Here is a 21,205-nt window from a genome sequence, read left to right as displayed (position 1 = left end):
ACGGAAACGTTGTTCACTCCTCCAGTAATTAGGACGGGCCATAGCTACGACTTTAGAACGGGAGGTAGCGGGAGGTATTATAGTCCGCTCAGCTTTGTTTTGTTTCCCGTTGCTATGGTTACTACTATTTTAGAGACGATACGCCAGCGAGCGCATTAATTGAGAACGGTAAACAGACAATTTGACGGAACTACTTGTCCAGGTGTCCGTATATCAGGAGTTAATGCACACCCTGCATCCAATCAGAATCGAGTATTCCCGCAGACCGTGGTATAAAGAGGGTTATGTTACTTATTAGTCCTAAACCTAGGAGACTTAAACTTACCCAGCTCGCTGTCGCCTTCATGCATTTTGAGGGGCAGAGACGGGGACATCAGACCAGGTCTCTCCTTTCTACCGAATGACTCCTGACTCCTACCAAACCCTGAAAGACAAATAAGAGAATTTGCAGATTAAATTAATTCATTTTCTTTTCACTCAAGAAATACTGAAAATGAAGTATATATAGCGGACAATATCTAAGATTTTGGGTGACATTATACAATTGGCTGTCTGGTGCAGTTATCGTAATATTTGATGTTCTTTTGTAAGACAAGGAATCAGAATGTATTGTTAGTGTAGATTTATCTTAATACCAGCTGTTCTTAGATTTGACAGTTCTAAAGAGAGAGTAGAAAGAGCAGAAGAGAGCAAGGTTATGAAACTAAACAACTAAGAACCGCCCTCCCCCTTTTTGCTCCCTCGCTCCCTGCGTTTATAATAATAATAATAATAATAATAACAACTAGGACTGCAAGCAGCCCCCGAGGTATTCACAGCCCGCCCACCGCCAACCCCAGCGACCGCCTTATCAAGGGATTCACGTCATGATCCTAGACGCAACTATGCCTCCGATAGGGGTGAGGCTTTCTTCAGCACTGGCTCTTATTTTAGTCCCCAAATCAAACGTCACACACACACACACACACACACACACACACACACACACACACACACACACACACACACACACACACACACAGGCTTAAAAGAAGATGCTGTTTATGTGTGATTCTGGGCCCCTGCAGGTGAAGAGGTGCATTATTCTTAATAGCAATTACTTTGATTGACACCAAAACTTCAGCAAAGTAGTTGCTGAAAGAACTTTACACACATAATGAGGGAACTTCATTAACATGTTAAACTCACTGATCCGAGCAGAAGTTGGGGTCAGACCCAGGGTCCAGCATAGGTCAGGGTGCCTCTCCTTCAGATAATCAACCATCAGGCTACTCTCTCTCTCCCCTTTCCTCATCACCGTATCAATGAGACAACATGCTCTGTCTTCACTGGTCATCTTCTCCTCTACAGTCTTCTTCTCCTGGCCATTCAACACATCCATCATCCTAAGGTAATGCAGGAGACCGATGACATCGTCGTCCGACAACCTGTTGATTAATTCAGAGCCAATCCTTCCAAGTTCTGAAAGACAAATCAAGAGAATGGAAAATAATATTAAAACAAAACGTTACAACTATTCTCAGATGACCACTAGTGGTGGTAGTGTTGGTTCAATATGCCACAAAAACCAAACTGATTCCTCAACATCACCTAAACTTCTGTGTGTTCATCTTAATTCACAGCCTACATGAAGTACATATAGAGGACAATATCTAAGATTTTGGGAGACATTATACAATTGGCTGTCTGGTGCAGTAATCGTAATATTTGATGTTCTTTTGTAAGACAAGGAATCAGAATGTATTGTTAGTGTAGATTTATCTTAATACCAGCTGTTCTTAGATTTGACAGTTGTGGAGAGTAGAAAGAGCAGAAGAGAGCAAGGTTATGAAACTAAACTAAGAACCGCCCTCTCCCTCTTTGCTCCCTCGCTCCCTGCGTTTATAATGATGATAATAATAATAATAATAATAATAATAACAACAACAACTAGGACTGCAAGCAGCCCCCGAGGTATTCACAGCCCGCCCACCGCCAACCCCAGCGACCGCCTTATCAAGGGATTCACGTCATGATCCTAGACGCAACTATGCCTCCGACAGTGGCGGGGCTTTCTTCAGCACTGGGTCCACCTCTCTGAGGAAGTGTGTTCCACAACCAGAAAACAGCACAACACTGCCACACAGTGTCATTTTTCTTGTAGCAGATTCCCCACAAGGAGGGCATTGCAGTGTTCCAGACGGGATGAAGGCATTGATGAGACGCTGGCAGGTCGGCTCAACAGGTGATTGGTTTTGTTCCTGAGGTTGAAGAAGTTAACTCTGGTGATGTTCTTGATGTGTGCCTCGAGGGACAGTTTTCTGACCAGTATCACTCCCAGGTTGCGGACTCTTGTGCGTTAGGAGTGGGTCAAGAGAGCATGTGTTAGTGAGCCTCATCTGGCTAACTAGCTTTGACACATAAGCTTTATCTATGTTGGAAGAGAGGCTGACCCCTAGGTGTACCGGGGGGGAGGAGACTATATTGACATTGGTTCTGTCAAGTTTGTTTCGGAGAAAAAATGATGTATTTATTACACATAACGGGAGAGGAGATGGCCACAGAGTTAGAAGGTCAGAAGAGCCTGTTTTCTGTAGAGAACAGTACTCTTGTCATTCCCCTTCCGTTATAGATACTGTTGGAATAGTGGCAGTTGTGTGCATTTTTAAAGTCCTGTTGGTGCTGCTGAAACATCTGTATGTACCGTCAGACCACTTCTCTTACTTTGACGCTCCAGACGACAGCCTCCACTTTAAGTGAGTGGAGCTCCTTGTTGAGCCATTGAGAGGATCTGTTAAAGCAGACTGTGGAATTCTGTGGGATGCATACATATTCTTATATTTACATACTAGCTCTGGTATTTGTCACATGCTGCGAATAGCAAAATACAAATGCTGTTGTGTGCTCTGTAACCTGTGCTCTCTCTCCCACAGTTCGAGCTGAGGCTGCTGTGACATGGACAAACTCCCCTGTTCCCTACTGCCTGACGTCATGAGACCAGCAGATTGATTCCTGACATGTTCTGAATGTCATGACATGTCAGACATGCCAAAATCAATTGGAATGCATATGATAATTGTAAAAGAACATGCCGCTTAAAATTAAATCTGTGCTGCCAAGTTCCTACAAGATACCAGCTGGTGCACCCTGGGTAAAATGGGCGTGTCAAGATAACTTTTGACCGTTCATTGCAAAATGCTAACTTGTGTGTTGGCATGGTCCTTGGTCCGCAAAAGATGACGTATCACAAAGACATAAGAACACAAGTACAGACAAGAATGCAGAAGGCCAAATGCATTTACAATCATAACCTTTACAAAGATTGACCACAAGTGCGGGATTGGCAAAAAACTCAATAGTGAGCATAATAGTGACAGCCAGAGGCGTCACTATAGGTAATGACAGCAGGGGCGGACTGGGACAAAAAGAATCGGCCCGGGCATTTTGGACCAGACCGGCCCAACACATTCAACAACGCACACCTATTCAGTCTTTTCGGTCTCTTGAATGTGTATACCAACTGTGCAACTCTTTAAAACCACGTACCTTAAGCCATGCAATGAGTTAACGGGAATCAGTGAGAGCGGACACATTAAATACTTCCAAAAAGTGTACCTTTACGAAACGGAGCAACTTAACGAAGGGCCCTGGGGAAGAAATGGGTCACGCCCCCCCCCAAACAAACCCCCAAACAAACCCCCCCACACACACACACACACACACACACACACACACACACACACACACACACACACACACACACACACACACACACACACACACACACACACACACACACACACACACACAAACCCTGATGCCAACCCTCCCCTTTAATCCAGGCTTGGGACCGGCACCTAGTTGAGCTGGCATGCCCCCTGAAGTGGCTGGGTTAGGCTAAACTACAAACATATATTACAAAGACTCCCACTAAATAAAGCCATTTACACTACGGAACCACATCTAAAATACCCCCCGCCCCACCCCTGTGTGTGGGTGAAGTACGTTACCCGTCAACAACCGACGAGTCTCGACCAGTAGGTCCTCCAGGTCTTCCAGACCTCTCAGCAGGTCCTGTGCTGTGGTCTTTCCTTGTGGTCTTCGGGATTTCCACCGCTGCAACATCTTGTATTTCCGCATGAACTCAGTTATCTCTTCGTTCTTGATCTCGTCCAGATCTTCGTTCTTCAGCCCCAGGTGGATGGCCACCTGCTCCCACTCCTGTCCCAGAGTTTTTGCAACATCCTGGAGCTGCTTATCAGACAGATCCGGCCCTGGGGAGCTTGCTTTATAGTCTCTGGCTGGAAAAAACACATGCCACACACAGGCAGGTCAAGTTCAACCTATTCGAGATGATGTACAAGTCAACCAAAATGTAGATATTACCACTTTAGAAATGGTTTTGAGGGGTTAAGGTGAGGCTACAAACCTAATTATCTTTATTTAAGTAGAAATTCAACTTGAAATCCTCTTACCTTAAAGGACATAAACGGCAGAACAATGTACAGTCCACGCCAGCTCCACTAATACATCATTAATCAAATCTGCTTAAGACTTTGAGAGACAGGTCTGATGGCCCTCCCTAAATACCGCCCCTAATTACTATTGGACAGATGCCCATCCCCCACCCCCAATACTTACTCTATTGGGTAGAAACGAAAGGTCAACTCAACCTCACGTCTATTGGTATTGATTGATTTTTGTAAAAAAATATTATAATAATCATGCCAGTTTTTTTCAAAACCAGCCCAAATTGTATGTACCCACTCAATCTGGCAACACTGACCGTCGAGGAAACGATTAAACAACAGCCTTGGGTTTAGAAGAAGCCAATTTAAATGTACAGCGGGGGATGGTGAAGTTTAAAAAAGTTCCCATAATATCTTATGAAGCCACCCATTTAGAGAATGTATGAGACTAGCAACATCGGACCATGAGGAAACAATCCAACCAGCTTTGACAAGTAGAGATAAATTGTTGGCTTAATGCTGTAATGTTTCTAAAAACCATATTAAATAAGAATGGAACAACTAGTTGGCTGTGTCGCCTATTAACACGTTAAAGGTCCCATGGCATGAAAATCTCACTTCATGAGGTTTTCTAACATTAATATGAGTTTCCCTAGCCAGCCTATCGTCCCCCAGTGGCTAAAACTGGCTATCGGTGTAAAACGAGCACTAGGTGTTCTGCTCGCCTTTGAAAAATTGGAAGCTCAGGTGCACTGATTTGGAATGTGGTCCCATATGTTGTCATAAGGGAACAAGCTACCTCCCCTCTCTGCCTTGCCCGCCCAGAGAATTTGGCCCGCCAATAAGACAATGAGCTACGACCGTGCGAGCGCCACATGGTGTGTGTGTGATTACACACAGTGTAACGCAAGTGTTTGCTGTTGGTATTATGGCGCATAACACATCGGTTCTTTGACGTCTCTTGTATTTCCACAACGAGACTGTAGTGGGGGTTATCTCAGCCATGGTTCAGAAGGATTTGGGGGAAAGAAATTTTGGCCTTGACTCCCTGAAGTACATGAACTGCGACATGCTGAGTGCTGCCGGTTGCCGCGAGGCACCACCGCCCGGCAGCGGGCAGCGGGAAGTGTGAGGTTCAGTCTACTTCAGGTTGATGTGAAAGTGGAAGAACTGGAGACGTCGGAGAACCCGATGCAGTCGTTTGTTATTCAAATAACGTCTGGAGGCGCACACAGCTTCTGATAATATGTATTATAGGATATAGATATCTAGGTATTATATGATATTATTTAGATATAGAGCTCCAGGACTGTAACGCAAGTGTTGTACACTTCCTAGTTATTTGGATAACCGTTCTGCTGTTGGTGTTATGGCGCATAACACGTCGGACTCTGGTATTTCCACAACGAGACTCGTAGTGGGGGTTATCTCAGCCATGGTTGAGAAGGAATTGGGGGAAAGGGACTTTGGCTTTGACTCCCTGAAGTACATGAACCCCGACATGGAGGAGAAAGGGATTGTTGCCCACGAATGTCTTCCGCTTGAGCCCCGCTTCCCGCTTCCCGCTGCCGAGGGACCACCGCCTCGGCGCTGCAGGAGGCGGTGGTGCCTAAGCACTGACCGCTGCCGAGGCGGTCCGTGGTCCCTCGGCAGCGAGGCTCCGGCGCGAGACAACTGCAGGCAACAATCCCTTTCTCCTCAATGTCGTGGTTCAGTCTACTTCAGATTGATGTGGACGTGGAAGAACCCGACACATTCGTTTGAGATTCATAATATCGTCTGGAGACTAACACAGCTTTTGGCCGTGATAATATATATTATATGATATAGATATCTATGTATAATATGATATTATTTAGATATAGTGCTCCAGGACTCCCGTGTGTTCTAGAATATTTACAGAACACGGCTAAAGGCTGTGTGGGCCGTGCCATTGCGATACATCCACTGTAAACAGAGCGCATGGTACCGTGGCTGCAAGCTGCTCAGGGCCACACCCCAACCCTCCTCCTTGACCCTCCTCTCTCCTCCTCATTTGCATTAAAGCTACAGACACCCAAACGGCGCGTTTGGGGAAAGCTCAATGTGCGACTGGCAAATTGAGCTTTTACAGCCACTCGTAGTGGCTGTAATTCTGCACCACGGCTGAATTTCGGGAACGTCTTCAAATACTGTGTTTGGGGACCACTAATATCTATATTAACCCTCATAAGGTGTTAGGGTCTGTGGGACCCGTTTTCAGTTTTTAGCTTTATAAAAGGGATACAAATAATTTTTTTTTTGAACTAAGATTCATTGGCTTTGGCTCATTTTCTGTGAGGAACATAAATCAGAAAACATTTTCAAGGACCCCCCCCTGTATACCCCCCCAACACATTTATATTACACACAGGGTGTTCGGGTGGACCCGGAGCTAGTTTAAGTGTGGAAATCATAGGTTCTGTGCACCCTCATTTTCCCTTTCTCGTGTGTGTGTGTGTGTGTGTGTGTGTGTGTGTGTGTGTGTGTGTGTGTGTGTGTGTGTGTGTGTGTGTGTGTGTGTGTGTGTGTGTGTGTGTGTGTGTGTGTGTGTGTGTGTGGAGAGTAAAGCAGGTGAATGGGCCCTTGGTGTGAGCACCCACAGTGTGCACCCACTGTTCCCGCACAAGGTTGCAACATTGGAGCACCCAACACTATCTACACCCATATTCCCACACATTTCACCCTCTGTCTTGCGGGAACCAAGCTTGGGGATCTGACACTATAAAAAATCTCTGTCAGCGTGTCCATACCACAACTGATCAAGATGGCAAAGCGATTCTCTGTTCAGACTGCCTTACAGTTGATTTTTGAAGAGACAGAGAGTTTTGATGGTGATGCAGAGGAAACAGTTTCAGAAAGTGAGGATAACATTTCTGAAAATTCAGAGTCTGACACTGAGTTTGAAGAGGAGGATCAGCATCAGCCAGCTCCGAAACGTAAAAGACAAATACACTATATACATAATACATAATAATATAAAACACAATATACATGCAACCAGTGCAAAAAATACATATGCAATACACACACAGTGAGACTCTGCCCCTCATGTGTGGTATAGTCTGATATACATATAATGGCCGTGTTCAAAGGCTTTAATGTGTTGTTCAGACAGATGTTATTGAGTATGTTTCAATTTCTAATGATGTTGATAATTTCCCATTTATGCCTGTTTTATAATGCATTTCCTTATTTTATTACATGCTAATACGAAAATAAACAAAAACGAGTGGCACCTCTATTCATAAATGTGATTTAACAAAGGTAAAGGGAACAAATTTAACATATGTGTTGTTTATATTACTTGCAATTGGGTTGAAGTAACCATTTGGTGAGTATTTAAAAAAAAAGTTAGATAATGTTGAATTAAAAGGCCTAAAATGCAATGGGTCCACCAGACCCAGCAGCAACTCCTGTGTAACAAAAAAACGAACACCCTATGAGGGTTAAAGCATTCACAAAGTCGCATGCCATGGGACCTTTAAACCGCCAAAATTAGAAGTTTGATGTGTGATTATCTACCCGACATTAACGTGTCTAATCTAAATCTAAATATTACGTGTTAACACGAGTTTGGTCTTGATGAGTTGGAGTTGATTTGCTTTAATGGTCGATGCCGACATCGTGTCGACACGGACTGGTCGTTAAAGTGTTTGTTGTGGACATACACAGACCCTGAAGATATCAGGAATCTACAGAACACAAGTGGATCTGAACTTTACACAGTTTGTAGTTTTCCATTACAATAGCATAGTATAGCCCGACCAATTTACTCTACAAAAAAACTCTGACACTGATCATTCTCCATTATTATGAAACCAATGTGCATATAATATCATAGTCTACAGTAGCGTAATAATGTTGCAAAATCCCAAGATAGTTTTATGACAAACACGGCTTACCTGCCATAGTTCTGGGTCAGCTTGGGCTATGTACATTTGTTCAGATGCATTATAAACCAATTTGAATCTGCTTTGTTTTGACCTCACCAACTTCCTTTATCTTGCGTTGTTTTTCATTGGTTAGAATATTCTCTTTCATGACGTTTTTCATGCATGCAGACCAACAGGTTTTATCTACTCCACCTCAGTGCTGCATTCGACACTGTAGACCATACATTACTTCTGGAAAGGTTAGAAAACTGGGTGGGGCTTTCAGGCACTGTCTTAAATTGGTTCAGGTCCTACCTACAAAATAGGAACTACTTTGTTTCCATTAGCGACTTTGTATCAGAATCAACCAACGTGACATGTGGAGTCCCACAAGGTTCGATCTTAGGACCCTCTTTATTCAACATCTACATGCTCCCACTAGGGCAAATCATGCAAAATAACAATATTGACCATCATTGCTATGCTGATGACACGCAAATCTATGTATCGCTATCACCAAATGACTATCGGCCCATAGATCTGCTGTGCCAGTGCATTGAGCAAGTGAAGGAATGGATGTGCCGAAATTTCAATCTCAATGAGGACAAAACAGAGATAATTGTATTTGGTTCTAAAACGGAAAGGCTTAAAGTAACCCAACACCTTCACTCTCTGTCCCTGAAAACCTCAATCAAAGCCAGAAATCTAGGGGTTATCATGGATTCAGATTTACATTTTGACAGTCACATCAAATCAGTTACAAAATCGGCATATTATCACCTTAAAAATGTAGCAAGACTTAGAGGGCTCATGTCCACCGAAGACTTACAAAAACTTGTACATGCCTTTATCACTAGTAAGCTTGATTACTGCAATGGTCTCCTTACAGGTCTCCCAAAACAAACTCTGAGGAAGCTTCAGCTTGTTCAGAATGCTGCTGCTAGAGTTCTAACAAAGTCCAAAAGATTTGATCATATTACACCAATTCTGAAATTGTTACATTGGCTTCCTGTAGGTCAGAGAATTGATTTTAAAATCATGTTGCTTACCTATAAATCCCTACATGGTTTAGGCCCAAAATATTTAACTGATATGCTTCCACTACATCAGCCTTTTAGACCACTAAGAAGCTCTGAGACCAATCTGTTAATTATCCCCAGAGTAAACACAAAACAAGGGAAAGCAGGATTTAGTTACTACGCAACAAATAGCTGGAATAAACTCCCAGAGGATTTAAGACTTGCCCCAACTCTGAGCACCTTTAAAACAAGACTGAAGACTTTTATGTTTGCTATAGCTTTCTGCTAAATCTTAAAGACATTGCACTTTCTAAAAAAGCTTTTTTAACTTTGCCTTTATTTTAACTTTATTTTAACTTAACTATTTTATTTAATTGTATGACAATGTTTATATGTGAAGCACTTTGAGTCTGCCTTGTGTATGAAAAGTGCTATATAAATAAAGTTGCCTTGCCTTGCCTAATTGTTGTCACACTGTAGCCACCCAAATAAGCGTCTCCAGATAAAACTATATCGCAATTACAGATCAAATCTCCTTCCTGGTAAATATTTTGACAACGCGAGTAGTATAAAATAACACTATTTCGTATGGCAGGCCTATTACTTTTGTCCAAAGGTAAAACATTGAATAGGTATGTCTCCCTGAATCCGACTTCCTACTATTATTTAACGTTAAAAAAATTAGATATGCAAAATTCAATGCATGAAATTCAGCGTTAACATCCAGGGACCCAAGGCAGAGCAATCGATCCTAGATGCCAGATCGTGCTCAAGCAAGGGGAGCGAGCGGGAATAAGAGTTGAATAATAGTAAATCGTTGGACTCTAAACAGCATTTTACACATTTGACTATAATAGGAAATGCTGAAAGGTAAATAAAAGTAATTAAACACTGCAGCTTTTTATGGAGAAAGAAGCAACGGTGATGGACCGTACTAAACGCCCTATCCATTGTTTGGGTCTGTACATGGTTGCACGACGGCATTCCAGACTGCGCTGTCGGACTACAAGGACGTAATTGCATCCGCTTGGACAGAACAGCTGACTGCTGTAAATCACGTGGAGGGGGTCTGTGCATCTATCTAAACAAATCCTGGTGTACAGACATCCTTACCATCGCTAAGCACTGTTCTGCCAACATTGAATTTCTCATGGTTAATGATAGGCCCTTCTACCTTCCGAGAGAATTCACCTCCATTATAACCATCGCTGCTTACATACCACCTGATGCTAATGCCAAGCTAGCTATGAAAGAACTACATGCTGCCGTTAGCAATCAACAGACACGACACCCGGAGTCTGCTTTCATCGTTGCTGGAGATTTTAACCACTCCAACATAAAAACTGTTCTACCCAAATTCTATCAACACGTTTCCTGCCCCACAAGAGGAGATAAGACCTTAAACCATGTCTACACTATCATCAAAGAAGCATATAAGGCCCTACTTCTCCCCCACCTGGGTCAGTCAGACCACATCTCCCTGTTTCTCCTACCTAAATATCACCCCCTCATCAGGCGAGTAAAGCCTTCAGTCAAGTCAATGAAGGTTTGGCCCGAGGGAGCAGATCTCAAACTTCAACACCGGCTTCATCACACCAATTTGACTGACTTTGCTGTCACAAACACAGTAGACCTACACACAGACATCCAACTTCCAACCACACTAGACCCCTATCAGTTTGCCTACCGTCAGAACAGGAGCACGGACGACGCCATCACCACAGTCCTAAACCCAGCCCTTAAACACCTGGACCTGTGTAACACCTACGTAAGGCTGCTGTTTATTGATTTCAGCTCGGCATTCAATTCAATCATCCCCTCCAAACTAATCAATAAGCTTAGTGTCCTTGGCATCAACCCCCTCCTACGCAATTGGATACTGGACTTTCTGACCAACAGACCCCAGCATGTCAGACGGGATAAGCTCACCTCGCAAACACTCATCCTGAACACTGGTCTTCCTCAGGGCTGTGTGCTGAGTCCCCTCCTCTACTCCCTCTTCACAGATGACTGCAGTCCTGTTCATGCTTCAAACACAATCTTGAAGTTTGCAGACGACACAACAGTGGTCGGGCTCATCAGCAAAAACGATGTGTCGGCATACAGGGAAGAGGTCCGGCACCTGGCAGAGTGGTGCAGCAACAACAACCTGGCCCTCAACACAAGCAAGACTAAAGAGATCATCCTGGACTTCAGAAGGAACAGAACAGGCACACACCGCCCTGTCCATTTCAATGGGGAGGAGGTTGAGCGTGTCACCAGCTTTAAGTTCCTTAGAGTCCACATCTCTAAGGACCTCTCCTGGACCCCCAACATCACAACCCTGATCAAGAAGGCACACAAGCGCATGTTCTTCCTCAGGAAATTGGCTGAAGTCCATCTATCCCCCCAAGTGCTGCTGAACTTTTTACCCATCCATATCTCATACTGCCTAGTCCCTACTGCTAAATCACACTTGTCTGCACTACCTGCACTTTACTTTATAACTGTTGTAATTAACTTTTGCTGCACAGATATTATACTGTAAATATATTTATACATGTTGCTCAAACTGATGTTGGCACTCTGGTTAGACCCACCTACCTTTCGTTGCATTGCAACCTGTTACTGTGCAATGACAATAAAGTGAATCTAATCTAATCTATAATTTATATTGCACATTTAATACCAAGGAGAGGGGGGGATCTTTTGTTTTATTTATGTTTTTGTGATAATGCACTTTTTTTTTTACTGCAGTTTATGAATAAACGACAAACTAATGCCTGTATGTGAAGTGTGTATCATTGCAGTGACTTGGGGGGATTTACATGCAGCGTAAGGATAATTGTAGTTGGCTGCTATTACACAAACCTCCCCGTGGTGCAGCGTGGGAAACACTGATTTGTTCAATCTCATATTGCTATATGATTATTACTATCAGCAGGCCAATATCTGTATACCTACCTAAGGTATACAGAGATCCGACACAGACAGCATGCGTCAGCTGTATCCAGCAGAACAAACCTCGCGATCGAAGAGGTCTGCACCCACACCACAGAAGGGCAAATGGAAACCATCACAGTTGCCCTCCCAAACGTCTCCGTCACATCAGTGTACAAACCCCCCAAAAGTCTGTATATCCACTCTGAACTGCCAGACAGATGCAAGGGGAGATACCCCATCAGCATTGGGGACGTCAATGCCCATAGCACATTGTGGGGTTATGCAGTGAACAATCAAGATGGAGAGGAAGTCGAAACCTGGCTCGAGTCGAAACACCTGACCCTGATCCACAACGCCAAACTGCCTAAATCTTTCCACAGCACCAGATGGAAACGAGGATATAACCCAGACCTTGTCTGTGTGAAGAGGGAACTAATATCCAGAGCTGTGAAAGAGGTCCTGAACCCTATTCCCCACAAGCAACACCAGCCAATCACCATAACCATCTGATCCGTTCTCCAAGCAACAACCGTCCCCTTCCGCAGAAGGTTCAATCTGCAGAAGGCCACCTGAATGTCATTCCAACAGGAGACTGAAGACCCCATCCCAAGCATTCCTCCACACCCCAAGAACTATACCATGTTCACAGAACTGCTGAAAAGGTCAGCCAGGCGACACATACCAAGAGAATGCCAGACTGAGTACATCCCCGGGCTGACTGAAACATCCAGCGATCTGCTGGAAGCCTACCACAGGGCATACCAAGAGGACCCTTTCTCCTTCACCACCATGGAACTCGGTGAGATCCTGTTGAACACAGTCGGGGAAGATCGAAGGCAAGCCTGAAAGGAGCTGATAGAAAACACAAACATGACCAATAACAGCAGGAAGGCATGGGCCAAAATCCGCCATCTCTGTGAAGATAATACCACACCGCCCACGCTCACCAACAGTCACAGCAAACTCCGTTGCAGCACAGCTGGTGGCAAACGGTCTCAGCCAAAACCGGCGCAGACCCACAGGAGAATGCCGCCGGACAGCGGTACCAGACTGCCCTCAACCAGCCAGCGCTCTCACCAAGCCCTTTGACCTAGAATAACTCGGGAAAGTAGCAGGAATCGATGATGTACTGGCCTAAATGATACAGCACCTGGGACCTAAAGGGATGACCTGGCTGCTAGAAATGCTGAACTCATGCATGGCACAGAAACCATCCCACCTGTATGGAGAAAGGCCAAGACTGTCGCAATTTCCAAACCTGGAAAGGACCCATCATCCCCATAGAGCTACAGACTACGAGACATAGAGCACCCCCATAGAGCTACAGCCCCTACTACGAGAGGCTATTACTCCAACGCCTTATGCCACTTATAGACACCAAGCTTACTCGAGATCAAGCTGGCTTCCGCCCTGGCCGGTCCTGTGCTGGGCAGCTAGTGATAAAGATGGTAAAGAGCCGCATTTATTAGGGCACCAATTTGGGGCGATCCGATGTCCCTTTGCCTACGTTTGGTGTGATGCTGGGGCGATCTGTAGCCCGCTGCCTACTGAAGAACGAGAGCGCAGAGCCAACAGTATTAGACAACTGAAGCGGCAGCAGCTTGTAGTTCCACTCGAAGCACGGCGTGCCTTGGGAAGAAGCGCCCGACAGCAACCTGATTTAAATTTTCATCCTCATATCGGTATTATGACACTCGAGATATCGTTGGCTCTACTGACTCGTTGTGCTCTTGTTATGCGACCACAGAGGAATATCAACTGTTTTGCTTCAGCGACTCAACCTGTTTTTCCCTGGTGTCACAAAACAAATGCACCCATTCCAAGTGATCGATGATGGTCATAAGCGTCGATTACGGGGGGGACGGGGGGACATGTCCCCCCCACTATTTGAAATACGAATTTTGTCCCCACCACTTTTAAAGATATGCAAACCGAATGCGACTGAAAAAATCCCCAAATACTCAACCGAAATCGTCAAGTCTAAAATCATGCAATAGGCGCGCACGAAGACATCATTTATTAGATAGGCCTACCTACCTAATAAACCGTTGGAACACAAAAGACCGGAACCTATAACAACGCCGGTAAACAAACCCCAACTCCCGAGAAGCCCAATCCCTATGAGCTCCCCGCGCTACGGCCATCCGGAGGCGCACAGAGCTTTTGGCCGTGATATTACCATTATATTATATTATATATACAATTATATTATATTATATACTATTATATAAAGAGCTCCGAGAGTCGCAAACGGCAACAATCACTTTCTCCTCCATGCTGCAGTTCACCCCGGACTGCACTGCACTGAGTTTGACGGTTGAACGCTGATTGGCTGTTATGTTACACATGTCACTCAGTGGCCACGCTGTTGAACGCTAATTGGCTGTCATCACGCGAAATTCGTGTCAAAGTTGAAATCTTTCAACTCGAGCGTATTTGTCGCGCCACAAATCCTCGTGAATGCGCTCGCCAGTGCACGGCGAAAGTGTGGCGCGACAAATCCAAAAAATTCGCCCGATACGCGTCTATACGTTCACTTTGTATGGGATCTTGTCGCCCCGTTGCGTTTGGTGTGAACGCACTGGAGAAGTTTCAAGACAGACATCCAAAATTGATTTTTTTTTCAGAAAATAGCCGGTCCTTTTGCTTCCTATAAAAGTATGTTTGTGACACTGGATAACGATATGGATACATCATCTAGCCTGAATGTGGAGGGCCACATAAGGTAAGAAATTGGTTTACGTAAACTTTGCTGCTGGTTCTGTTTGCTCGTGATGACCTGGCCAAAGGTTACCCACGGTCCTAAGCGATTGTGATCCGATTCTGGTTGGTGCTCCAGCTAGTATGCATTGTTTATATAGATTGCAGCCAGTAGCAGCTACACACGGTGCGATTGCTATGCCAATGTGGTTATAGTTGTTTTGTCTGATTTGAGATATGTGACGACTTGGAGCCTGGTAGGCCTATCCTGACATAAATATGTTCTCGCATAACCTGTGTGATTATCCTAAACTGTAGGATATTTTATTTGCGGGCAATTTGCTTATGTTGTTGCAACGAGTGAAGTCTACATTGGTCCTTCGCAAGTGTTTACTGGTGGTCAGGATTTGGCAGATGCAATTCTCCTCTGGGCGCTTTTTTTTTTTTTTTTTTATGCAGCATCACATATGCTACCAGCAGCCCTTGCTCGTCTTCAAAAGGCTGATGCTCAGTACCTTGTTTCATTTCGTACCCCCTTTACAGTCTGGCATTGTTTGTCTGGTAAACTTTTTTGATGTCAAGATAAGTGTTAAATTGCCAACACTGTTCTTTGTCCTGTGTGTATTAGTATTACATATTCCGAGCCAATACCCTGGTGTTTCCAACGCCGTTTTGCAAAACAAGCCAAAACACAAACTGTGTTTTCAACTTATTGTTCGAATAGGATTTTCAACACCTGACGATACACTGAGCATATTGTAATGCAGCGTTGAATGGATGAATAGCTTACATAAGGGTACCCAGCACTTTTCAAACCACACTCAAGCTTATGGTTATTGTCCCCACCACTTCTAAAAACAAACTGACGCCCTTGACCATGGACACATTATAAAATGGACATTACAACGGATTCCAAAATGGCGCCCATTCATTCCTATGTAAACCATGGATATGGACTCACAGAAAGGGCTCGGTAAGTGTGGACTCAAACCCTCACGCCCTTTGGATTTTGACATTGGGACAGCCCTAAAGCCTTAATAATTTTCCGAGAACACGCAGCAAAGTCTGTGAGTCCGGACATTGGGATAGGGCATATAGGTCACAGCTTACAAGTAAAGGTCCTTTTACATTGAGCGCAATTTTATACCCATGTCAATCTAATAATTACTAATCTGAACGGGACTAATAGCCCTACTTGAGTAGACTAGTTTTAATTGATATTGAATATGTTGGACAATGAAGCAAGAAGGCAGCCTTTCCCACCTTTCCCACTTTTATTTTTCCCCAAACAGACATCTGAACCTTCCTGGCTCGGGCTCAGAAAGTTAACATAATATATATAAAAACAATGAACTGACACAATCCTAGTGGATTGTTAAATAATCATTATCTTGCTTTGGCACAATGTCAACACAAATGTTCAGAAAAAAGTTGTTTCAGTGATCACAACCATCTATACCTCTATACCTGTCTATAGGAGGTACCTGAGGGGAACAGCTTAGTACTAGCAGAGGAAGGAGGATCTATTCTAAACATGATATCAATGATTACTTTACAAGGTCAAGACTTTTGGAAAAAGACTGCAGACTGAAAACTCATCTCTCGTTTTTTTGTAATATAGCAATTAAAGAAGCTCCCTTATTGAACGCATTTCATGTACTTGCATGATTCCTGCTTTTTGGGTTTCATCTTCCATTGTGGAATGCAATTACTGTAAGTTGCTTTGCACTTAAGTGTCAGCTAAATAAATGTAATGTAAAAGTACAGAATTTAATAAATGTCTATATTTTGAATTTCTGTGGAAGTGGCCGATAACACTAACCTGACTCTCGCCCGATGAATTTTTTCCACCTAGCTCCACTCATCCATGTATGATCAATCCATTGGAGAGGTGTTTTAGAAGGATGGGCCATAACAAAAATCCTTGATTGGATAAACCACTTGTCCGTCATCTTTATTGACGTGCTACTTCAACCACTCACATCGAAACCAACCCGTGACGCTGATGAGAGCGCTCTCTGATGTTCTTTTAAAGAAAGAATATTCGCTAGATTGGACAACACGGATGAAATAGCATCATCAATGTTGACGCTTGCCTCCTCGATGCGAGCCGCCATTGTTGTCTGAATCAAAACAGTCCCTTGTCCGCTACGTCACATATATACAAATCCCGCCCGACAGTCCTGATTGGCTCGACCATTAAATCTGGTCCCCAAATCTGGGAGCGATCCCAGATGGATGAGTGGAGCTAGTTGGAACGAAATTCCTCTGTGGTCGCGAGTCAGGTTACATTAACACAGCACAGGGTCGCAACTGATGCCAATGCTTCAAAAAAAAATGCCTTGGCCGAGTATGTGCATCTTGACCACTGGTGGAGCAAAGCTGCATGAGCAATTGTGCCATTTAAACAGTTTATACGGTAAAGATGGACTCGACAAGAGCCTAGCTCTTACGGCTGCTTACACTTTCGAATAATCTTTCTTTCATCATCTGGCCGTATCCCAACGACCAGGATGCATTCACAGACAGCTTCACTGTTTCAGGTAATTCTGCATATCTTCACTGTTTTCTTTGGACAGAGCCATCTAGTTCACTATGGCACTTCATCAATTCTGAGGAAGCAAACAGACAGGTCCTTAGTGCACATACAAAAACCAAGTTCAACTCAATTGCAACTGCGACCACATTACATTACTACCACAAATAATATTGAATGGAAACGAATGGATCCCGTAAAAGAGGGGGGCTGCTCAAATGGGCTGGACGTTCACTGTGTGTGGGTGAAGTACGTTACCTGTCAATAACTGATGAGTCTCGACCGGTAGGTGCTTCAGGTCAGTCAGACAATTCAGCAGGTCCTGTGCTGTTGCCTTTCCTGGTGGTCTTCGGCCCTTCCACCGCACCAACATCATCAGCTTCTGCATGGCCACAGGTCTATGTTCTGCCTTGATGTCATCCAAATCTTTGGTCGTTAGCTCCAGGTGGATGGCAGCCGGCTCCCACTCCTGTCCCAGCGTATCGGCCACATTCATGAGCTCCTTGTCAGTCAGAGTCTGCCCTGTGGAGTGGGTTTCAGTGATGCTGTCTGAAAAAAAGACAAAGACAATCCACATACAGGCAGATCAAGACATCTCAAAAGAGAAAACACTCACGAAACATACTTCTTAATCATTTGTCCTGAGACCAATCATCTGATTCAAAAGATGACACCCGCTCACCTGACACATCTACCGTGCAAGGTTTCTTATGGGCCACTTCTTCAGATTTACTTCCATTTCTTTTCCGGCCTCCATTTCCTGAAGATGTACATTACATAAATTGTCAATTTATTTATGTGTAAATTCTGCCCTGTTCCCTTTCAAGGAAATGCTATGTGACCCTGTGATACCAACTAGCTGTCTTTTCCAGTGACCATCATTGTCCTCTCAGTGGCCAGCAGGGAAAGGCTGGTTAAACGGCCTTGGCCCATTGTGTTACGGGTGTAGGACTTGAGCCACTTTAAACAGGAGAAGCTCCTTTCTACACCTGCAGATGTAGCTCCTATTGTTGCCACTAATGAGAACATTTTGTAAAGCTGAGGCATTGCACTGTCCAACTCCATTGTTAAGGGTTGCAGATAAGGACCCAGGTGAAGACCAGATGCAATTGGCAAAAATATTTATTCATTTTCTAAAGTCAAAACTGTAACGCACAAAAGATCCAGGCAAAGTTCCAACATGGAATGAAAAATCCAAAAACAGAAAATCACAAGGCAGAGAATTCAATTGGTAGAGCAGAAACAGGCAGAGAAAAAAACAGGCAGATTATCTCACCAAACTCTGGTGCAATCTGAAAGCCTAACTGGACCAAGCCAAGTCCGTGGGAGGGACATAATCGAAGCAAAAATCTGTCAACGCACTAAAAAAAGTTGTTCTATGCAGCCCCATTGAAGTCGGTGGACGCTGACTTTCAACAAGCAAATGCAGTGTGACGCTATGGGAATTTATGAGAAGGAAATCTAGTCAGTCGACCTGCGATAAGCAGCTGATTCTGAACAAACTCGTCTTTGAGATGGACGTTTTCTAACGCATTTTTAGTCAATGAAATGTTAACACAACAGTATATAGTTGACCATTTAATTTTTTAAGTTTTAGGGGAGGCCAAGGTTCCCTTGTAGTCTTAGAGAAATTGCCACTGGTTTACGGGGTTAGGGTGAGTCTACAAACCTGTAACAAGCCTATGAAAGGTATCCGGTAAGATCAGCATTTTTAGAAGAAAATATGTAATATGTTCTCCAAGGAACACAGCACAACCCTTACCTTTGTTTTGTTTCCTTTGCTTTACCAACGTCTTGTCGTCTACATGTCCTAGGATATGTAAAAGGATTGTCAGTCCATCTTACGATGTCAGCCATAAACCTACCAAGTGTAAAGTTTTATTCCACACAAATGTAATCCCGAGTGGACGATAATGAATCAGTGGATCCCAGTGGACTAAAGGACAAAGAAGCTGTCCTTTAACCCCTCTTGTCAAAACAAAGCTGGTACTGACCGTTTTAAAAAGTACATTCATGGTAACAACTCACCCACACCAGCAGGAGAAGAGATAAGACCCAGGGTGGAGCATAAGTCATTGTACTTCTTCTTCATACTAGCAATCATTATCCGACTTGCTTTCTCCCCTTTACCGATCACCATATCGATCAGACACCGTGCTCGGTCCTTTCTGCTCCTCTCGTTCTCCATGACAGAGACTTTGTCCTCAGTACTGAACACTTTCTGCTCCAAAAGGTCATCCAGGAGACCTCTGATAACTGAGATTTTAACTGTCTTCACAAATTCACAACGGACCATTCGAAGCTCCACTGGAAAATAAATCAAAAGGCAAAAAAAAATGACGGCATGGAAACACGATAGTTGAGGCAGGGTGTTCAACACATTGTTCAGAATTTTGGACCACAGAATTCAGGAGACATTGATTAATCTCTTCTTGATCTCTGTATATTTTAAACCATTTGTCGTACCACCTTGTCCCCCACAACATATCTCATCAATAAGATGTTTGTTTGCTAGACTTGGTTTAATCAAAATATACTACATTAAGTTCACTTTTCCATAAGAATAAGCAGTTCCTCGTTATATAGTTAGTCAGGTGAGATGCGGTCGGTGAGGTGTTCTGTCTTGGGCCAGCTCGGTCAACCGTTGTCCGTTGTCTGTGCTCTTAATGAAGCCTATATCAACAATGTTTGGATTTTAGAAGAAATGATGTAATATTTTCTCAAAGGAGCCAAGGAACACAGCAAAACCCTTACCTCTTTTTGGTTTCCTTGGCTTTACCACCGTCTTCTTGGATATATTTCCTACGATATGAAAAAGGATCGTCAGTCGGACTTACGATGTCAACCATAAACCTTCCAAGCAGTGGCGGTGGGTCAATAGGGGGCGCTAGGGCGCCGCACCTCCGTGAAATATCCACTTGAATATTTCTGCCAAGTATGAATCAACAATTATAATACAAAATAAATCGACAAAAATGCATGGTGTTTATCCTCGTTTAATTGTGTGATATACCGTACTTGCACTGCCAGCAACCATTTAAATGCGTCTGAACTTCAATGATTTGGGCATATAAACAAAATGAAGCAATTGTCCCATATTTCTAACAGCATTTGAATTAGACATTGAGACTCACAAAAAATGGATGCTATAGGACAGTGATCATGATTTGTCTCAATATGAGAATAGGCATTTTTATTTACTAGGCCTGGAATTTCGTGATTTTAGGGGCAAGGCCACTTGGCTTGCAGCGGGGCAATTCTTTTGGGGCACAAAGGCCACATGCCAGGGCATCAAGACCTTAAGTTAAAAAACATGATTTAGATTTAACCTAAATAGACAAATACATTTCTAAAAGCATTAACACCTTTTTACTAAACAGCGTAACGCTTCTAGAGAAATTGTTCATTGTTTTGCAGTTTTTATCTGCATCTTGAAGAGCCCTTTTGCAATAATTCTCCACTTCTTTTTCAAAAAGAAAATAAGTTGAGTGAATTTGTTAACGTTAAAACTTTATTATTGTCTATAAGTTTAGAATTTGCCATAAATAATATTTGTATTTTTAATTACACATTATAATAACGATTGCTAAAAAATTACAATAACCCTCCCTCTGGGCATACGATTTTCAGAAGGGCATCACGGCCAGATAGCGGGGCGACGACGGCCATGGCAGTCGTGGCCGCCGG

At 43.6% G+C, this 21,205-nt stretch overlaps 1 protein-coding gene across 9 annotated transcripts in view; it reads right to left on the bottom strand.

The window, feature by feature from the left end:
- The window catches only part of LOC130405536 (uncharacterized), a 111,592-nt gene that overhangs the window by 46,301 nt on the left and 44,086 nt on the right, over window positions 1–21,205 (bottom strand). For 4 of the 9 annotated variants that reach the window (XM_056610671.1, XM_056610673.1, XM_056610674.1 and 1 more), the window contains exons 20-25: window positions 20,273–20,320; window positions 19,547–19,825; window positions 19,281–19,328; window positions 18,201–18,278; window positions 17,777–18,067; window positions 6,914–17,594 (exon numbers count right to left, since the gene is read on the bottom strand). In XM_056610671.1, the coding sequence (XP_056466646.1) occupies window positions 17,542–17,594; window positions 17,777–18,067; window positions 18,201–18,278; window positions 19,281–19,328; window positions 19,547–19,825; window positions 20,273–20,320 (797 nt within the window). In that variant the 3' untranslated portion in view covers window positions 6,914–17,541. Of the gene's footprint in view, window positions 1–325; window positions 425–1,188; window positions 1,462–3,989; window positions 4,281–6,913; window positions 17,595–17,776; window positions 18,068–18,200; window positions 18,279–19,280; window positions 19,329–19,546; window positions 19,826–20,272; window positions 20,321–21,205 lie in introns of those variants that run through there. The other 5 variants (XM_056610668.1, XM_056610669.1, XR_008904352.1 and 2 more) reach the window with 4 other exon arrangements.

The sequence above is a fragment of the Gadus chalcogrammus genome, chromosome 16 (assembly GCF_026213295.1).
Source record: "Gadus chalcogrammus isolate NIFS_2021 chromosome 16, NIFS_Gcha_1.0, whole genome shotgun sequence".
NCBI lineage: Eukaryota > Metazoa > Chordata > Actinopteri > Gadiformes > Gadidae > Gadus > Gadus chalcogrammus.
The sequence above is the reverse complement of the archived record's forward strand: the minus strand, read 5'-3'. Positions and strand labels throughout refer to the sequence as shown.